General features: G+C 58.4%; 1 protein-coding gene across 4 annotated transcripts in view; it reads right to left on the reverse strand.

Annotated features, from left to right (window-relative positions):
- Positions 1 to 2071: 2071 nt before the first annotated feature.
- Positions 2072 to 20841, reverse strand: part of RNF220 (ring finger protein 220) — a 284845-nt gene continuing 266075 nt past the window's right edge. For 2 of the 4 annotated variants that reach the window (XM_004699482.2, XM_045291837.1), the window contains 10 exons: positions 20685 to 20727; positions 17548 to 17669; positions 17073 to 17205; positions 8819 to 8915; positions 8527 to 8613; positions 8353 to 8408; positions 8150 to 8234; positions 3816 to 3924; positions 3598 to 3672; positions 2072 to 2985 (listed from right to left, as the gene is read on the reverse strand). In XM_004699482.2, the coding sequence (XP_004699539.2) occupies positions 2914 to 2985; positions 3598 to 3672; positions 3816 to 3924; positions 8150 to 8234; positions 8353 to 8408; positions 8527 to 8613; positions 8819 to 8915; positions 17073 to 17205; positions 17548 to 17669; positions 20685 to 20727 (879 nt within the window). In that variant the 3' untranslated portion in view covers positions 2072 to 2913. Of the gene's footprint in view, positions 2986 to 3597; positions 3673 to 3815; positions 3925 to 8149; positions 8238 to 8352; positions 8409 to 8526; positions 8614 to 8818; positions 8916 to 17072; positions 17206 to 17547; positions 17670 to 20684; positions 20728 to 20841 lie in introns of all 4 variants that reach the window. The other 2 variants (XM_045291836.1, XM_004699481.2) reach the window with 2 other exon arrangements.

Consider the following 20841-nt stretch of genomic DNA (forward strand, 5'->3'; position numbering starts at 1 on the left):
CTGGTCCCTGGGGCACCTAGGTTATGAGGGCTGTCCAAGGGCGGAGGGGCAGGGATGAGCCCAAGGTGGAGCTTGTGGTTAGTGCCACAGGGCTGGTTGGGCACAGCGAATGCCTTCTGGGCTCTGGGGTCCCAGCAAGGCCAAACTGCCCAACAAAAAGCCACATATCCCCACGGTTCCCCCTGGCAGTTCTCACAGAAGCCGCTGACAGAGCCAGGGCTTCTGAGACAGCAGCTGAAGATGCTGCAGTGGGAAGCCCGCCTTGGCCCCTCAGCCTTCGCTGGGAAGTCACTGGACCCAGGGAGTTGGCAGCTGTGAGCACACTGGGCAGAGAGCTTGTGGGGGGAGCAGGGAGGCTAACAGGAGTAGGCTGACACCCGCCCACTTGGAAACCCTCAAGGCAGGGGGTAGACTCCGCCTTCTAGCGCTGTGTCTTCAGTCATTCTGCGAGCCACTCTGGAATATCATCAGAAACCAAACCAAAACCCACTGCTGTCCATTCCAACTCCTAGCGACCCCACAGGGTGGAGAACTGCCCCATGGGGTCATGGGAGCACACAGCCTACCCCTTTCTCCAGGGAAGCAACTGCTGAGGTTGAACTGGCAGCACAATGCTGATCTCACGGTGCCACCAGGGCTATGCTATTCAGTAAGTCCTTGATTGAATGTGGTGATCAAGGGACATGGCGACGGGGCTGGGCTTTGAACGTTTGGCAGTAAGGGCAGGAGATAGCTGGAGCAGCTCTGGGGTAAGGGGGGTGGCCCCTCAGTCCCCAAGGGCCAAGCCCTGGCTGCCTCCTCCCTGAGTCCCACTGCAGCAATGCCTGTGGTGGGCGGCTGCATTCCTAGCCATGGCCAACAGGTGGCAGTGCCGCCTGTGCCATCAGCGCACAGGATTCCCACAGCTGGGTAGCCTTCAGTGGATGCCCTCACTCTGGGTTAATGGCCCCTATTAGAGGGCACACGGCCCCCAGGTGGGGGTAACCAGCCATCGAGGACCCACTGAGCCCATGGCAGGGAAAGGGGGAGCAGAGACATCAGAGCAGCCGGGCATCGAGAGCCTCTTCATTTCTCCACCGGCCCTGTCTCCCATCCACTCCTTTCCCAAGCCCCAGCCACCCACCACCTTGAGACCAGAGTCCTTCCCTGGCACCTCCAGCCCCAGGATCTTTTGCGTCTCGATAATGGATGCCATCCAGCTGGGCACGTGATTGTGAAGGGCTTCCCCAGGTTCCAAACGGAGATTTGTCACCTGGGTGCAGTGGGAGCCAGTCCTGCCATGCACACTGGTGGGCATCGGGAGGGCAAGCCTGTGAGGACATGCCCAGGACACTCCAGTGGCAGAGCTGCTGGGGGGGGGAGGAGGCGCTTGAATTTTAACAGCTCTTCACTCTCCAAACTGTTCTGTTGCAGGTGGACTGGCCTGCAGCTCTGAGGCTGCCCATGCCATGCAGGCCGCTGTCCCACCTCACTTCATGGAGCATGGGCACCGACCGGGGCAGTGCGGGCCAGGGCTCTGGTCATATGCTAGCTGTCCAGCTCCGTTCTCTTCTCCAGGGTCCTAACAGAACTGCCACCATTTCTATTTGAAGACTTGGGTGGGACCCTCGGATACTGCGTGGGAACAACTAACCTAACCCCCACCCCCAAGGGAGCTGAGATGGTTGATTCCTGTCTCTGGAACCTTTCAGGAACAGGGAGGGAGGTCCAGGGCCTGGGCTTCTGCCAGAGCTGTGGGCTGCTTCTGACCTAGGTTGGGGGATTGAGCTTACATCCCCTCTGTACCCCCAAGCTCTGACCTCTTCTGTGATTAATGAGCTGACGATTCTGCATCGATAAGGAATTAACCTGGAGCCCCTACCCATCAATAGTCAGGAGCCCGGACCTCCCCGGCCCCCCACCCCACCCTTCCCAGCCAAAGCACTGCAGGGTCCCTGGCCAGAGCACCCTGCCTGGCTTTACAGACCCCAGCAGGTGTCTGCTGCACTGCTGCCAGGGTTAACCCCTTGACTGCCCTATCCAGCCCTATCATGGGCCCTTCCCTCCACACACAACACGCGCACACACTGCATCAGTTGTTTATATTTGTTTAATCCATGTCAAACGTAGTTTACAAAGGGAGAGGACAAGTACCTTTGTATAGAATATACAGACACAGCATCACACCATGGGGCCCCGAGAGGAGACACTTCCTGGGAGCAGAGCTCTGACCCCAGTGGCAGTTCTTGGCAGGAGGCTGGGCAGCCAGGCACACCGCATCCAGCTGTACTGCCAGCCCTGGCTTCAGCTCGGTGCCCATTCCCTGCCCCCAGCTCTGAAACAGAGCCCCATGAGCTAAGACTAAGGAGAGGACCATGTCCCTGGGGGCGTGTGCCCCATGTCCGGGAGGAGAAATATACACCACTGAACATCGAGCACATGGGAGAGGGAGGGCACCATGGAGGGGATGGGGGAGGCAGGCACCCCAAGAGGTGGGTGGGCCGAGCCCCCAGCCAGCCCTGAGGGAGGCACTGCTTCAGATATTCTTAAAAAAAAAAAAAAATCATACAACCAAGGGGTGGGGGGAGGGGGTTGTCCCATTTATACACAACATTGTAAACATACACGGTCTATATTACATGTGCTTCAGTCTGGTGTTTGCATGTCTGTCCATCTGGTCAGTCTGGGGGCTGGATCTCAGGAGCCTTACTCCCCTATCCTCCACCACCCCTTGCTTCACCCGGGGTAGTCTAGAACAGCCGGCAGGGCCAGGCCACAGCCTCCACTCTGGCTCCAGAGTCCTGTGTGTATGTGTGTGTGTATGTGCATGTATGTACAAGGGGAACCTGTGTGCAAGTATGTACACGGGGAGAGGCTCACTGTCACAGAGGCTGGGGCAGGTGGGGCTGCAGGAGGCGAGGCTGGGGGGTGCGCTCACAAGTAGATCCTCCGCAGGTCCCCTGGCGCTGTGATCGTATTGCACTGCGGGCAGAGCTTCTTGGCACCCTGTAGGGAGGGCAGGGGAAGCATGGGTTACAAACGGGGGCCCCAGGCCTCACAGGGGCACCCAGGCCCGCAGCTATGGCTCCTGCATTGCCCTGTTAGGTCCTGGTCTTCTCTCCCAGCCCCGGCTGCACAGGCAGCCTCTGCAAGCAGGCAGGCAGGCCTCTGAGTTGGGGGGTGCCAGGATCAAACCGCCTGGCCAGCCCCGCAGCGGGAGCCCCGGTAATGAGAACAAGGCTGGGTCCAGCTGTGGCTGCCTCGGCCCTAACGAGATTACACACGGCCTTTGATCAGGACACAGAGCCCATGTCCGGGCCTTTATTGCTGTCTCCGGGCGACATTTTAATGGCTGCTCCCGAGCGAAGAACAGGGGCAGAAGCAGAAGGAGAAGGAGCTTAGTAATGGGAGGGGCTGAGGCCGGGGTGCTGCTCCCCAACAACCAGGCTCCTCCTGACTCAGGGCTCACCAAGAGGCCTGATCCAGGGAATCCTCTGGGGTAGGGGTAGGGTGGGGGAGGAACTGTAAGCTTTTGTGCTGACCCTGTTCTATGCTCCTAAAGCACAGGCATTTGGCAGTGCCCGAGCCCCCGCCACGGCCCCCAGCACACCCCCTCACCAGAGTCCGAAGCCAGCACTCCTCACAGTGCACATGCCAACACTGGATGGACGTTAGGGGCATCGAGTAGGAGTCCTAGGGAGGAGGCAGGGGGGAAGAGGTTACTGAGGTCGCCTCCCACTTAGAGGGACCCAGATCACAGCACCGAGACCCCCTCCAAGCCCACAGGGCACTGGAGCACGGAGGACTCTGTCCTTGCTCTGACCCCCTCCACTCACCATGCAGATGAGGCATTTGTAACGGTCCCCACGAGACAGCTGCCGTTCGAGCTCCCTGACCCGAGCCTTCAGGGCTTCAAACGTCGTCACAGCAGACTCCTCGGTGATTCTGGGCAGAGGATGGCACAGTCGGACAGTAGGAACCTCCGTCCGACGTGGACTCAGAACCTCGCCGAGAGCTGCATCCTGCCCGCAGACTGCATGTACCGACCGCCAGGCCAGTTCTCGGTACCTCTTGGAATCACCTTCCCCCAGTCAACTTCCAAACCAGATCAGGGGAACCATTTCCAACCATTCTCTCAGTATCTGCCACGGGCCTCGTCTCCCCCCACCCTTGAGTCTTGGTCCTCATGACTTCTATGGATGTCTTCACTACCCTCCCCAGGACAACCAGGCCACCACCTCCTTCAAGCATTCATCCTCCAATGCAAATCTCATCCCATGGACTCCTAAACTGGCTCAGCTCCCTCAGAGGTAAGAAAGCTCTCCCAAACTCGAATGAAGCTCACAGGCCTTTCCTGTCCAGCCCCTGCCAGTGGCCTCCCAGATGTTCCATCCACCATCAACTACTGCGGGTCCTCACGAGCTCGGAACGGTTCTTGCCGCACTTGGTGAAGACCGCGCCATTCCCTGGCTAGTTCGCACCTCCCCCAGTCCAGCCAGCGGCTGTCTCCGGTGCTTCTCGCCCCTGCATGCTCCCACCACAGCAGTGACAGCACGGCACGACAACTGCCCATGGTTGTCTCCTTGCCCAACCCCCAATTACGACAGACCTTACCTGGCCCCACGCTAGGCATGGTCTACGAGGGAAGAGGGAGGTATGTTGGCTAATGAAAAGTCAGCCAACCAGCAGGGAAAGGACAAGATGTGGGGGGCCCCACAGCCCAAGCCCCGCTCAAGCAAGGGGACCGCAACGTCCCAATGACACTGGGCTGCGGTGCGCTAGGCTGTTTCCCGAAAACTCCCCAAGGAATGACACCACCACGGCTTTCCCTAAAATGAGCACAGGATGCAGGAGGCCCAGTGCTCCGTGAGGAACCCTTCCTGGAGCAGAAGGAGGGTGCTGGAGCCAGTCTGGGGGAGAGCTCACAATAGCACAAAGGAAAGGGAGCTGACTGGGGTCTGAGTGAGGCCTGGTGGCACAATGCGCTCAGCTACAACCCCAAAGGTGGGTGGTTCAACCCCACCAGCCCCTCCGAGGAAGACAGAAGTGGGAATCAGTGTCCAAAGAAGATTTACAGCCTGGGCACCTGATGGGCACTATGAGTTGGAACGGATCCAACTGCAACAGGCTTGGGTCCTGGTGGGTGTTAAGGGGTTGGCAAGTAACATGGTACTCCTCCTCCTCCTCACCAACACTTCACGAGAAGTCTAAGAACCACGAAGGTACAAGCTCAAAGCAAATAGTCCAAGGTTCAGAGAGTGGCCGGGGTAGGATTCAAACTCTAGCACACGGATCCCCGGATCAACTGTTAACTGTGCTGGCAACCATGGCACTGGCTGTATCGGGGAGAAGACAGGTTTCCAGGGAGAGGAAACAGGAGCAGAGAGACTGAGCCTGTCAAAAAACCCCACTGTTCAAGGGCCCGTTCCGACTCCTGGCAACCCAATAGCACAGACTAAAACTGCTCCTGCGTCTGAGTCTTTACTGAAGCAGAGGGCAGCGGTCCTCCAGCCTCTGGGGCTCAAACAGACGACCTTGTAGTTAGCCCTCCAACGCTGCACCGTGTGCATCCAGTGGACTCAGGTGAGCAGGGGCTGCTGACGTGTGAAAAGCGCTTGTGTCAGAGGCTGGCCCTCGGCTGCTGCAAGAGTGGTGTGGCAGAGTCGAGCGAGCGGGGAGTCACACGCTTCTCCAATCAGGATGCACAGCCTGGACTGAGTCGGAAGCGCAGCGGCCACTGCCACGTCACAAGGGTGATAGTCCCTCTTGGGGTGACTGCGGCTGCCAGCTTGAGAACACTGGCTCAGAAGCTGGAAAGCATACAGGCTGTCCATCATTGAGGGATGCACGTGCTAATGGGGGCGAGGGACGGGTACCAGGTGCAGGATCCCACGGGCAGGTACAAACTGGGATGGACGTTTCTCCAAGGACATCAAAAGTGACACCGAAAGCAGCTCCTCGTGGCTGTGCCTCAATGTCCGGGAAGTTCTGCATGCCAGGGTCCATGCCGGTTCCCGCCCCAAGGGAGCCGAGAAAGGCCCACTGCCAGCTCCTCACTCAACCTTTCAGTTCTGGAACGTCCGCCCTCCACCCTTTCCACAAGTACTGGCAAAGCTGACCCCTTTCCTCGCTTTCTGCCAAGGCCCAAAGAGCCAGCCCTGTAGACTGACCACTGCAGGTCAGCTTGGAGTGTGAGGCTCCCATCTTCTCCAGGAACCTGGCTGGGACTCAGCTGAGGGTAGATGGTATTACCAAGAGGAGGGAACCAAAGCTGGCAGCCTATGCTAGAGTGAGGCACCACCTCCCAACGCCCAGGCCCAGAGCAAGCAAGAATCAACCAGTGTGTGCAAACGGGCAGGGCCAGAACGATGGCATGTCTCACAACTCCTACGAGAGCCCTGGGCCACCAACCCACTGCCACTCAGTCAATGCTGACGCAGAGAGGTCCTCTGGGGTAGCGGATGGGTTTGAACATTAGCATTCAAGCACTTGGTCACTCCATCACTCTGGCTCCTCCTAAGGCCCAGCGAGGCCAAGGCCAAATTCGAGCCTACCCTGTCCTGATGGTGCTCACACCCACCCAGCTTTTCACCTTTGCTCTGGTGAAATATCCAGTCCTGCAGCCCTTGACCCAGGCTGGTCAGCAGCTATTCCTGGGCCAGTGTTGGACAATCCAATCAGCCAGGTAAGCACATGCAGACTTGTGCTTGCTTACTAATCTATAGTGAAATGGGTGGCCCAAACTCTTCATTAGCAAGTGCAAGTCAGCCTGTCCTCACTTTGTTGATTTGGGGGGGTGGGGTGGGTGTTGGGGTTCCTAGAGGAGGCCCAGCAGCCTGCCTCTCCCCTAGGCTGTGAAACAGTTCCTCTACACCGGGCAGAGACCCCAATTCTGGCAGACCCAGGTCCCGAGAAGACCACTGCAGAGGCCAGAACCTGTCTTCGCCTCGTCCCGGAGAGCCCGCACACCAGTGTCCTGTGTTCACACAGGTGGGGTAGAAATCCTGACTCCCTCAAGTCTGGGTGGGTAACAGCTCCACGGAGAGCACCAGCTCTGGCCCCCCGCCTTCCCCTCGGGCGCCATCCCTGATTAATGATCTTGTCTTTCTGATTTATGAGCAGCCCCTCCAGACGAGGGTGGGCGCCCCTTATGGCCCCGCCTGCCCCGCTCAGCTGGAGTAGGAGAGAATTATTAAATAAACATCCATACGTCATTCCCCCCACTCCCACCGCACCCACCTCCTCCACCCCCCACCCCCCGCCTCAAGCTGGTTGCACCGAACCCGGGCGGCCCGCTCCGGCGCTGACACGGAGCAGCTGCGGTGATTCATGGGCAGCCGGGCCCCGCGCCTCGGCCCATACATCATGCCAGCAGCACTCGTGGCCCCGGCCGAGATAAACTGATCAACCACAACGGGCTGGAATGAATTTATGACAACACAAAATGGAGGGAAACAAATGGGAGGTGACCCAGGGCCGCCGACCCCGCCCTGGCCGGCCTGCAATCCACTCCGCTGGCAGGAGGCAAGATGGAACACTGGCCGGGGAATGAAGAGGCTGCCTTTTAACCCCAGGCAACCTAGCTCCTGGCGGAAAGGTGCGTGCAGGGAGTCAGGTGAATTGACCGCCTCAGCCCCAGGGAGGCTGGATGGGCAAAGGCCCTCTGGGGGCCAGAAGGGTCCTTGCTTGGGCTTCAGGAAGCGGAGGGAGTGGTGCCTGCCACTTCCAAGCTCTTGTGGCTCCTGGGATGCAGGCCAGAGGCTGGCCAGCCCGAGGTGAATGCCACCAGCCTCCTCTCCCCTGCCAGAGCGCCCACAAATTCCTACCAGAAGTGACGAGGCCCGATGCTCCTGCCTAAAACCCACTGCGAGCGCCACCCGGGACAAGAAAAATGAAACCAATTTAGCTCCCGATTAAGAAACAGAAACTGGAGATGAATCAAATGCGCCGGCTGGGCCGGGTGGCCATACATCACGTTCCCCGGGCGGAGGCCGCTGCAGCGGGCAGGCAAGCAGGCAGGCGGACTGCTCCTCCCTCCACCAGGCTCCCGGGGCCGTGGCCCAGCGATCAATTCCCCGAGTCACGCTTAGCACCAGCTGGGCCCCAAGGCTGGCTGTATGCCCAGGGCTGCGGTACTAGGCCGCTCTCTGGAGGGGCCACCCCCACTCACTTCTCGATGTCACTGTTCTTACAGGTCTTCTGCATGGCCATGGCCTCTTGCTTGCTGCTCTCCCCGTTGCTGGTAGATGGCATCTCTGCTGGGACAGAGGGACCCCTCACATGCTGACCAGACTGGGCAGTTTGAGGCCAAACAGCACCATCCAAGGAGGCCCCCTCCCCACCTAGTTACTCCCAGCCTAGGGCAGGACTTACCATCACTGGCCCACTTAGAGAACTCGGGGGTGATTCGGGTGCTGGGAGGGCCGCCACTAGAGGTGGGCGAGGAGAGAAAAGAACCAAATGAGCCCTGCCCACAGGTGGGACAGCCCAGAGGGTGGGGACTGGGTAGGGCCCAACCATCCACCCATGCCCAGGGCCCACACTTGCTTTAGGACTGCGCCCCGGAGGGCCTCCCTCTCCTTGGCTTCTCCAGGCTCCTCGCCAGTGCAGGGGATGACGTCAGCCTCCGTGTATCTGGCATGGTGGTCAAGGACAAGGGAGCCGAGCTTGCAGTGGGCCCTGAGGACTGACTCCGGAGGAAGGGGTGAGCTCCCAGGCCAAAGCTAGGAGATGCTGCCCTGGGCGGGGCAAGGACTACAGGTGCTAGCAGCTTTCCTCATGCCCTTCGGCCTGCCCTACCAGCCCACCGGACCCCGACCCCACTGTGCCCCAAGGATACTGTGGCTTCCCGTATTCCAGTGTGTCATCCCCATCCACATCCAAGTCCGCGTCACTGTCTGGGTTCTCTTTGCCGCTGCACATGACAAAGCCGGAGCCTGTGGGAAGCAGGAGGTGAGGAGCACTAGGGTCAGCACAGGGAGACCGAGGGGGCCCCTTCTGCTGCCTGGAGGTGGGTGCACACAGATACCAGGCTCAAGGCGCTCCGGGCCTTGCACACAAAGCCCACATCCTCTGCGCTGCCTGCTGCTGCCAAACCGCAGCCCCTTCACACACCCTGCCAGGTCCCCAAGACACACCTAGGCCCAGGCCTACTGCCCACTAACCTTCCCGCCAGGAAGAGGAGGACAGGTCTAGAAGATCACCCCTATTCAGGACCTGAATCTTGCCCGTTTCCCACAGTCCAGCCCGAGGAGGCCACCAGAGCCAGGCCAGTCAGAGCCATAGATCGAGACCCCCAGCCAATGTCCTGGTTTTGGCCGCCAGGTCCTAGCCAGCAAAAACACCAGGCAGCTGTTCAAATATTTGGTGTCTGAAGCGCCTGACATTAATTATTCATCTCCACCTCACTCAGCCCAGATTCCTGGACAAGTGCAGTTATAAAGGGATTAGGAAGGGACAGACGAGGGAGGCTAGGCATGCACACCTGCTTCTCTAAGAAGCCGGTGAAGGCAGCCAGCTCAGCTGAGGCAGAGCCCAGAGCCATGCGTCCGCCAACCCCACCAGAACGCATTTTGCACTCTCAACTAGTCCGTGAAGGTGGCTTTCCTGACCCCGGGCCACCCTTCAAGGGACCCACAACTCCTTGCCTCCCGCAGGTCTCAGCCCACATCTCAGCACAGCAGCCTTGGCAGGGTCAAAAGGAAGGGACAGGCAGTCTCTGGTGAGCAGGGACAGCAAGGGAGTGCTTAGAGGTCAGAACGCAGTGCAGGCATGCTGCCCAATGACCTCAGACTTTTCTTCTTGCCCAGTCTCCCTGCAGACAAGACCTGTTCCCTCATCTGCTTATCATGTGGTTCTGGGCCCTCCTTTTCCTGTTCAAACACTGTATGGGGCTCCCCAGCACCATGCCACGCCCCTCAGCGGGCTGCTTCTCCACCACTCTTTCCTCCCTTTCCGTCATGCCTGGGAGCAGACAGGTGGCTCACTGCCCTGCTCTTCCCTCCACCAGGCATGTTCTCCCCCTCCATCTTTTAAGGCACTTGACAGAGGCCATTTCTTCCCGATCTTCCTTTTTTTTACCTCTTCTGGTCTTTAGTCTCTGGAAGGTTCCTCCCCTCCCTCCACCCACCAAGGAAAGCAAGAGGCCAGGAACTGCTGGGCCCCGCCCTCCCCAACAGCCGGCGCCTTCCCTCTGAGTGGCGGCAGCAACCAACAAGGCAGCAGGCAGGTCAGCAGCAGGGCCATTAAGCTGAGAAAACACCAAGTTACAGCTCTGTTTCCTGCTGGCGGCCAGGTGTCCTGACAAGCAATTCCCGCCTTGTCGGTGAGTGGCACCTCTATAAACCCTCTGACAGTTTGGGAGACAAACTCTGCCATCAATCAGAATGTAGCCATCAGGTTCACTTACAGCCTGTGCCCCCCGAGCCCTGCCAACCCCCCCTCCCCAAGCACACTCGGCTCAGCCCGGCCCGTCTGCATGTGGGAAAAGCAGCGCAGTGAACCCTGACACTCCGGAGCCAGCGTGGTTCCAAGGGCCCCGTGGCTGCTGGGACAAGTGCCAGCCTCAGTGGCCTGCAGCCTTGTCGACGGTACTTAGTCTGACCCATCAACCAAGACCCTCACCCCAGGGAACATAAGATTTCGTGGCATCCCTGATTCTACATGGGCCTGCAAGGCTCCCCAGTCCTTCATGCCACCTGTTCTCTCAGCCTAGAACCTTCACCCTGCTGGTCTGCAAAACAAACGCCTGCTCTTTTTCCGTGTCTGACTCCACTCCACATGCCTTCTGCTGTGAACGCAGAATGGATGCTCTGTAAGTACTAACGACTTGCTGGGGTGCCAGCGAAGAATCTCGAAAGTACCACAGCCTGCTAAAAGGACACACTGATCTGTCCTGGAAGACGTACAGCCAGAGGGCTCCTTAGAGGCCAGGGTGGCGAGACTGGGCCGCATGTGCTGTGGACATGACGTCAGGTGACAACATCATTCATGAGTGGTAGAAGGGCAGCAAAAGAGGGGGAGGCTCTCAAGGAAATGGAATGACACAGGGGTGGTAACGACTGGCTCGAGCACCGGCACAACAGTGAGGGTGGCAGTGTTGGGTGCTGTAGGGTTGCTATGGGTCAGAGCCGACTTGATGGTCCCTAACAACATGCTCAAGGAAGTAACCTCATCTCCCGTAACAGTCTTCCAACCTTGACTGAACTCATTCCCTGGTTTGGGGTTGTGAACAAGGCTTTGAACTGGTTCATTCGGGTTCAATAACACCCTCCACCCGCCATGCTTCAGCTGAGAGTGAGCCTTCCCAGCCCGTAGGTATACTGAAGCAGACCCTACTCTTTCCCAGGTGACTCTCGTGGGGATCTTGTTAAAAAGTGGATTTTGATAGAATGTAGCTGAGCCGGAAGGCTCGTTCTCAGTAGGGGGTTGAGCCAGTTTGAAGTCCTGGTTCTGAGCAGAATTGCAGGCTCTGGTCCTTGTCTGGAAGGTGCACTGGACGGTGGACGCGCATTCTCCAGGTAGTGACACATAGGGGGCACTTCCTTGGGACTCACCCAGAGCCTGGGTCATTTTGGACTGCATTTACTACCGTGCACGGCCAGCGCCCCTCCCAAACTGAAAGCCTTCGGTCAAGTCCCCAGTCGCCTCCCAGCTGTGATCCTGCGGCAGCCAGCTCCTGGCCCCCAGCTGGCCAGGTCCTCTTACAGATGCCCTACCACCCCACCCAGCAGTCCTGGCTCAAGGCTGGCAAGTGTTCCAGCAGGACCTGGGGAGTCCAGTACCAGAGGCAGGCTGAGACCTGCTTGACTCAGGGTCAGGAGAAACCTCTCAAGAGGTCACCCTCCTACCTGGCCCCAGTTAGGCTGTGGTCTTCTGCTCCTCTGACAGGCCAGGCTGGCAGAAGATGACACATCTTGTTTACCAAAGGAAAGGCCCTTCTGCCTGATTCCAGTCGTGGGCTTGGACTCAGACCCGGCCCTGGCCCTGGCCCCGGCCCTTGGACCCAGCTGAGAGAGACAACAATGGGAACTGCCCCCTGCCCCCACAGGTGTTCCAAACAGGCTGCTGCCACCAATTTCACTCTGTGTGGCCCCAGCCTGCTCCACCCTCCTTCCCAGCACATTAAACTTTATTTTCTTAATGAAATGTCACTTGCTGACTTCTGGCAGAATCATAATAAAAAGAAACGGCCATAAAGCCGTTTTATGCAGACAGCGCCCCCGCCAGCCTGCCCCTCCTCCCGAGTGGCGAGGAAGGCTCCGCGGTTGTTTTATGTTCTCAGCTGCTGGAAGATCCCAAGCCAGTACTCAGAGGCAAGATGGCACAGAGCGAGCGCTTCCAAGGCTCTGGCTCCCGTTCCGTGTGGATAACAGGCAAGCTGCCACTCCTGCTGCTGCTATCAGGGAAGGGCTCCAGCACCCCGACCTCCAAGATGACCCAGAGCACATTTAGTCACCAAGGAAGGACCCTTACCCTCCCTAAGGTACAAGGGGGCTTCAAAAAGTTCACAGGAAAACACCATTATCTTTTAATTCTATTTCTCCATGAAGTTTTTGGAGCCCCCTAGCACCACTGAGGGCTGGCCCACCATCCACCGACAAAGGAAACCTGATAACCAAGGATACTGAGCAGAGTGCCGTCTTGTGCACAGGGCAGAGCTACAAAAAACCCCGTCTCCACGTGAATGCTATAGTAGAGAGAGGGAGAGGGTTAAGGGTAGAAACAAGCATGTCTAATTTTATAAAAACGACCTCTCGCCTGTAAACTCATTTCTTCCTGGGCCACTGAGGAAAAGGGGGAAGGGGAGAGAATCAGTGTTAATTTAATCAATTGATCAGATGATCGATTGAGAAACTGGAGAGGCGCTCTTACCCGGGGAGCGACATCCTGGAACCTGAAACCACACACAAAAGGAGCCATTGATTCCCTCACCTGCTGCTCCCAACACAACTAGAACCCTGGGCGAGAGGGCCCGGGAGCCTCGGCCCGTGCTCTCCAACGGAGGGCAGGGGCAGTGGCTTCCGGAGTTTTACACTGGAATTAGTTACAGATGCAGTTACGGTGTCTTGTGTAAACGCCATCGATTGGGGAGCTGACAGTCTGGGGAGCTGCGATGCGGGACAATCAATCGGCCTGCAGTGTCACCTGCCACCTCGCTGAACAGTTGACAATGCAATTATCCAGTGTGGAGGCAGGGAGTTGGCGTGTGTCAAACGCACTTAGCCACTTTCCGGGCCTCCTCGATAACGCGTTTCACTGCCTCACGTCAGGAGAGACGCACAGAACCAGACGCCGTTTAAAACCATTGATACTTGCTCCTTCTGCCTGCACTCTCGCTGTCCTGGCTTAACAATTGTGTTCCAAAAGGCGATTAAACCCGTCAGTCGCCACGGGGGACAGAAGGTCCCCTGCTCTTTGCCACCTCTCCTCACACCTCCCAACAGGCAACAGTTGTAACTACCTGGGGGCGGGGCCGCAGTCAGACCTTCTCCCTTCCCAGACTCCCTCCAACAGGCTGGGCTCCAACCCCTGACACTGAGTGGACCAGCCGGGCTGCGCTGGGGGATGCTTTTGGCATCTTGAGCTCCCATCTTTTGGAAGCTGGCTTACCAGAGGCAGCAGCAGAGGGGGCAAGGCCAATGTCCCTGTGCCCTTTTGACTCACGGTACGCCAAACCTGACTGTCCCACAAACTAGCATTGAGCTTTCACCAAGAAAGACAGTTCAAAGACCTGTGCTGTGTATCGGCCCCGCCGGTCCTCTAGTCTAGCCTACCTGGAACCAGCCTAAGGTTTAGAAGGGAACGTCTGATGTAGCCTCTGGGCCAGGTGTCCTGCACGGCTGGTTGTCCCTCCCCCTCTATTTGATTCAATGGGGTTACTGCTGGACTCTAGCAAGGCATTCACCTTCTGGGCTCAGCAATCCAGCTGTTGCCATCTTCCAATTCCCGTGCAGCCTCCTGGGAAATCTCCCACCCAACACACTTGTGCCCACCACATCCCTGCCAATGTCGCTGACACCAATCACTCCCCTGTCCTTTCCAGCCGATCCCTTTCAGGTGTGATCTGCCACTCGAGCCTGGACTCCCCAAATTCACTCCCTGGCAACTCATGGACAAAGACTCCACACCACACGCTCTGCCCAGGATCCAGGTGGCTGGGTGTCGGGCACGACTGTGACACCGTCTTGCCGACTACAGTAGGAGAGGTTCTCCCTGGGACTGTAGTTAGGATGACCTCTACAGCCACTCGGCTCTTTCCCCTAACTGCTATTTCCTTGAGGGGAATGTTAGTGAACTAGTAGGCTCTGTGCCCGGCCCCTTACAGTCACAACTCTGGAGGGGTGCACGGGCTAGAAAACCAAAACGCCACAACTGGGCACACAGCTCAGGGTTTATCCCCCAAATTTCTGCCAATTTGCTCTCCTGACACGATACCTGTTTCTCTTCTCCAAAGCAAACGCACTGCCATTGGATCAATGTTGACCCGTAGCCGCCTCCCCGTCCCCGCTCAGACGGCAACGGTTTACGGGAGTAGAAAGCCCGGTCTTTCTCCCTCGGAGCTGCTGGTTCTCAGTCCCTGCACATTTCCTTTAACACAGCAGGTGACTGCCCTTGATTCTGCCCCACTGCACCAACTCCACGGCCGAGCCTGCCCCTCAGCGGTCACGGGTCTCTCAGCCGAGCGTCTCGACCAAGCCTCCCACAGGAGACAACACTCCAGGTGAGGGATCTGATCCAAGAGCCCCCTCGCAGGAGGCCTGGTGGGAAGCTTTGTGGAGGGTGACGAAGGGGTCCTGGTCTGGGGAGGGAGAAGGGATGATCGGGTACAGGAACTTATCTGCAATCCTTCAATTCTTTCATATCTAACAAGGACAGCAATCTCTGTGCTGTCAGCACGCACAGAGCAGCTTAAGTGGGCCTCACTGCTCTCTGGCTCATCCTGCCTCTGCCTCCCTCTCTCTGAAGTCTGCTGGGCAGCTTCTTCAGCCGGCGTTATCACTCCCTCTAACCGGTCTTGGCAGGCAATCTAATTCCTCCTGAAAAGGTCACCGCCATTTTAACTGCCTTTCAATCACATTAAGCACGCGCTGCCCAGCTTGCGGCCCGGCCCACCCGGCGGGCGATCAATGCGCTGCACTGACACCAGCCCGCCTGGCGGGGCCACACCCAGCCCCCCAAGAGTTGGGGGCTACTTGGTGCGGACCAGGGAGGGTAGACCGACAGATGGTCGGCTTCTGCAGACAGGGTCCAGGGATGAGGCAGTTGGGATCAGCCAGCCTCCCTTTGATAGCTTCCGCCTCCCCTCCACACACACACACTGCTCCCCCCCAGGAGCCTGAGCCCCCTGCGCCCTGCTCTGTGTCTCATGGCCCCCGCTGATCTTGCTGTAAAACAGCCTTTCAAGTCGGCCCGTCTTTTGACTGCACTAAGCTGTTTAAGAGGCGGCAGCAGCTTCTATCAGGAAAGCTGGAGCAATTCTCTGCAGATAAAGGCACCTCCGGCCCCTGTTCCCTCTTCTAGTCTCACTCTCATTCTCGCTCTCCAGCTCGCTCAAAGGAAAGCCCCCTTTGAGCCCCCTCAGGAATTCTTGAAAGGAACCACCTCACAGTGTAAACACTCAGGGAAAACTGACACCCGCCCAGGGCCTAAGAGCCCCTGACACGGGCTGCAAGTGCATCCAGCTCAAGCCCAGGGCCGCAGGGCTACCCCGCCTCCACCCCTTTCTGCTCCGGCTGGTGCCCAGGAGCCTTCAGGACCAGTGCTGGGCCACGAATGCTGGGTCCTGACTCAGAAGGGGCCACAGCAATGGCAGGTGAGACCTTGTATGGGGAGCCACCAGCCCCTCTGTGTGTACTCTCTGTGGGGTCCCAGCCTCTGTGGCTCATCCGCCGTGGCTGGCGGACACGTAGACACCCTGGGAGGACAGGCCTGGAGTGAGCACTGGCTCTGGGAAGTGGCTTCGCTTGAGTAGCCTTCCTGCCTACACCTGGACTTGCTGGCACCGGAGGGGGTAATTGAGATCAGCAGCGTCACGCCCCAGGTGGCGCTCCACTTCTCAGCACAAGTGCCAGCCGTGGGGCCCCCAGGAGGCAGAGACCTCTCCCGTGCTGCGGTTGAGTCCCCAGGGACCAGCCTCAGCAGCACTCCCCAGGGTGCTGCCAAAGAACTGGAGGCAGACGGGATGCAGACGGGCTCACTTAAGGACCACAAGCTGCAGTGCCAGCTGTGCTCACGTGCCGCCTGGGAAGAGCCTGAGGCCAGGAGGCAGGCAGCTCCCCACTCCCTGCCTACGCACAGCGTGACGAGAGCCTGCTGACCCTAAGTGCCCATCACCCGGTTCTGCTGTCTGATTTGGTGGGAGTGAAGAGTTCCCACTGGGCTGAGCCATGGCCCGCTGAGGGGCTGGGAGGGCACTGGGGCCAGACAGGGCCTGCAGACCCCTGGGTAGCGATTGGGCAGAGCCCAGGGGAAGCAGAGAGCAGCTGGGCTCAGGCCCTTCTTGCTTCAGGGCAGAGGGCGCCCAGGGAGAAGGGACGGGATCAGAGCTAAAATTAGATTCACCAATAAAGCTCATGGGAGGTCACATTTTGCCATAACTCACTCTCTCCTCTGTAACTGATTTCCCTGACATGGGGCCGAGGAGGAGGGGGCGGCGGCACATCCAATGTGGTTGCCTGGAAGCCCTCAGGGCCCCAGTGCTGGAGGTGTACAGCAGGTTGCTGGATTCTCATTTATCAGCCTTAAGAGGGATGGAGTGATAAATGCATAACCGTCCCTTTAATATTTTATGCAGGTGCCAACGCGGCTTGGCTGTCACCTTCAATGCATCACCCGAGGCCAAGAGCCCCCCTCGTCACTCCTAGCTTGCAGCCGCACACTTCGATTCCCCACCCAAATACATCCGTTTTAATATGCACATCACAGGCAGGCAGTGCAGCCACAAAGGAGCGCCGCCAGCAGCAGCACCCGGGTGGCGGAATGGAGGGGTGACCAGCAGCCACCAGCCCTGGCCTCTTGTCCCTCCACCCCACATCCCCCCAAGAGATGGCCTCCCAGCAGAGGCCTGGCCACTAGAGTGCCACTGCCTGTACCTCGGAAGCCACCTTCCAAAAGAGTGGTGGCCCGTATCCGCTTCTGCCCACACCACTCGTACTCCTCAAAGCGGGTGCTGTTCTCGTGCTCCATGTCCACAGCGTCGTCCTCAGCCAGGCAGGAGCCTTCCCTCTGTGAAGGGCAGAAAAGATCACTCGGGACCCCGGCCAGATCCCCCTCTCCCCCCAACCCAGGGCCAGCCAGGAAGGCCCGGCCCCGGGCCCAGCTGGGCCCACGGTTTTAGGACCCCTTTGAAGGAAACCAGTCTAGAGATGGAAGACCTGACTGACCCTCTTCCCAGCAATTTTCCCCACAGGACCCAGGGGAAAGGGAGAGCATGAAGGCAAGAGGGCAAAGGACAGAGGACAAAGCTGCTAAGACCACACAGAGACCCCTGCAGCCCCAGATCTGGGGGTCGTCTGCAGCGAGTTAGGGGGAGGGGAAGGAGGGGTGGGAGGGCGGTGGCCCCTCTACCTTAGAAAGGCAATGCTCCACATGCCTACTCATCTCCTGCTCCGATCCTGCCAGGGGGCGGTTGCACAGGGGACATACCTGCCCTTCATCTTGCTTCCTCCGTTTCATTTTCCCAATCCGAGCTGCACGGAGAAACCGAAAACAAAGAACACAACCGGCAGTTGGTCACTGCAGCCCGTGGGCCCCAGGAGGGCTAACACAGCCGGCTGCCCCGAGCCCCTTTGTTCAGTGCCCGATGTGACCCTTATCAGGCAGCCCCTTCCTTTCCCTTGGCAACTGGGTCTTGCCAAGAGTACCTGGAGAGGAGCCTGGGGTCAGGCAAACAGTGGCTTTTTGGCCAGAGCTGGCTCAAACCCAAGCGGCATCACCCCTCTGAAGTCCAGTGAGTGAGCCCAATGGGCAAAGAGACACCATGATGCCAGTTCTCTCTCCAGTCTGAGACCACGGGCTCTTCTGGTATCTTGAATGTACTTCAAGCCCTAGAGAATGGCTCGTGGCTAGAACCTAGGTCACTCCAAGAGTCTGGTTGGACCCGGCGCTCACTTCAATCTCTGCTGTTCCTGGGCCAAGAGATTCTATCTAGAATCACCCCAAGAAGAACTGACCTGATGACCACTGGGCCTGTTTTACAGGAGAGGACACTGAGGCCCAGGCATAAAGGTAGAGCGGGTCTGGGTCAGGCCCCAGGGCACCTTGAGAAGGCAGTCGGCATTGAGCTACCCACACCTGTTCCATCATTTCTAATCAGTGCAGAGGGGCTGGCAGGTCCCACAGGCCGAGGGCTGCCTGCCATGCTGTCCCGAAGGGGGCTCGGTTCTAAAGAGCACACTGCAAGCCCACAGCACTGCTAATTAATGCTGAGAGATGCAATCATTTCTAATTAGCTCACTAATCCCTCTCTGCAGCCCTCCTGTCACTGAAGCAGGAAGGGGTCAAAACAAGGGACTCCATTCCCTCGAGCCCCTCCCTGGATGCAACATCAGATCAGGTGGCCTCTCAGACCAGAGAGATGGGGTGGAGGTGAGGGAACCAGTCAAGGAGGGGAAAGTTCCTGGTTACAGGGCCAGGAAGCGCTTTCTCATGGGTTCTGACTCTGATGCAAAGGCAGGGACCCTCACGAAGGCAGTACAGGGAGGGGCACACAGGTGAGAGCGGTCAAGCTACAATTCAGAGCACCGACGGTGTGTCAGGCTGGGAGCCAAGGGTCCTGTGCAAGGTAGCTCACTCTTTATTCTGAAGCTAAGTCATACTGTCCCATTTTAAGCAGATGAAGACAGCTAGGCCTCCCAGAGTCACTTGTCCAAGAACCTGAAAAGCTGCAAAGGCACAACAGGAGACCATTCTGACTAACTATAGCCTAAAATGTTCTCCAGGCACAAGTGCCCTCTGTCCCCGCCCCTTCCCCCAAACAATCAGCAAGACAAAGACTGAGCCCAGGGAGTGGGCTAGGCAAGAACACCTCACTCCAGGCACTGGGATCCAGCTGCTGCTTGTTTGGGGTCTGAGCCAGGGAGCTACTCTAACTCCCCAAACCGACCAGACCTCGACAAATCCACACCAGAGGAAAGTCACGATGCCACCAGGATAGGCATGGAGTTGAGAAATGCCGATCTGGAGCCTGGCCCCTCTCTTCAGTGTCCTGCCCTTTCACGACAGGCTGACTCGTCTGGTATCCCACTAGGCTGGGTGGGCAACAAGCCCAGCCTCTTGGCCTTGGTTGCCTTAACCTGCGGCATTTGAGGCATCCATCTGAGGCTCGAAGGCTGGGAAGGAGAGGAGATGCTAGATAGCGTAAGGGCACTGAACATGGGATGGACGTTGAGAGCTCTAGAAGCCCGGTTGGGGGCAGTGTGCCAACCTGAGGGTCCCTTACCCAAGCCTGCCGAGAGTCTGAGGGAGCGCATCCACGGTAAAAAGAGGCCTCTGATCAGACACTGAGGACAGGCTCAAGACACCTGAGCAAGGAAACTTCACACAACAGCCAAGGAGGGCATAGTATTGGATACAGTCCTTGCCCAGGCCTAGACAGCAGCAGGTCCCTGGCCGTCCCAGGGAAGCACCCTGTGGCCTGAGCTTCGCTGGCACACTGTCATATACGCAGGGCAGCCTTGGCTTTTCTCACTGGGTGCTCATTTCCTAGGCCCGGTAGTAAGCCCTTAAGTTAGCTAGAGAATAATTACCTCTACCTACAGTACCTTCTGTTCCTATCAGAGCCAACACGACACTGCAGCCGTGGATTTTAAAGAAATCCCTGTAATCATTCTGAGGATTGACTGCCCTGTTTCTTGCTCTACAAAACGTGTGAGTATGGTGCTTACCACGGGGCCGGCTCATGAGTACTCTGGCTTTCCCAGATAAGGGTATACCTGGTACCCTAATGGCAGGAGCTGGGGGCCTTGGATGTCCACCTGGCCCAGGGACCCTAAGCCTCTTCCGGCGGAGTCCCAGATGGCCCACACCTCGGTCAGTACCAAAAGCTAGGATCACTGGATTGTGTTCGGCAAACAGCAATGCTCCAGAGGCTTGAATCCAAAAGGGCGGGCACCAGGTAGCGAGACCCAGCCTGCTTTGTGAGAGGCCTCTAAGCGCTGCTGAGCCCACGGTGGTCACCTTTGTGAAATGTAGGCCGGCTGATAACTCAAAGAGCCCGGGATTGCGTAAGTTCCTGTTGCCGTGGGAACTCCAGATCTCTCTGCATTGTCAAGTCGCAGCGGAGAGGCTGTATTCACACGACTGGGCACTGATTAAAAAACTGGAAGAAAAACATTCCCAGCACCCTGCCGGCTTGTACAGTGAGGTCCCAGCGGTTTGCACATTCAAAGCTGAGTCCTCGAGTGGAATTGTGTGGCTTGTTTCGCATTCTCTGGCACTCACTGCGCCCCAGGGCTCTTCGGGGCCTCCTCTGGAGGCTGGGGCAGGCGCGCGGAACTGGGGCCTCCGACCGACAGACAGACAGACGGACGGACGGACGGGGAGACTGAGCGCAGTCGCGTTGCGGTGCACGTGCCCAGGAGCCGTGGTCGCGAAGACGCCAAGGGCCCCCGTGTGCAGGAGGCCCGGGCGAGCCCGGAGCTGCAGGCGGCGGGGGAAGGAGGAGGCCGGGGGTGGAGCGGAGGGAGGGGCCGGGCAGGACTCACCATTCAGCCTGGTCTGCCGGTTGGCTCGCACTCGCAGGAAGGTCTGGGAGAAGATCCCGGGCGGATGCAAAAAGCAGGAGGAGAGCGTCAGGTGCGGCCCGGCACCCTCACCCCGGCCCGGGGCCCTGCCCCGCACCCGGGCCTGCCCCGCCCCCAA

This window comes from Echinops telfairi, unplaced genomic scaffold (assembly GCF_000313985.2).
Source record: "Echinops telfairi isolate 266 unplaced genomic scaffold, ASM31398v2 ScPeMD7_443;HRSCAF=831, whole genome shotgun sequence".
In the NCBI taxonomy this organism is placed as follows: domain Eukaryota; kingdom Metazoa; phylum Chordata; class Mammalia; order Afrosoricida; family Tenrecidae; genus Echinops; species Echinops telfairi.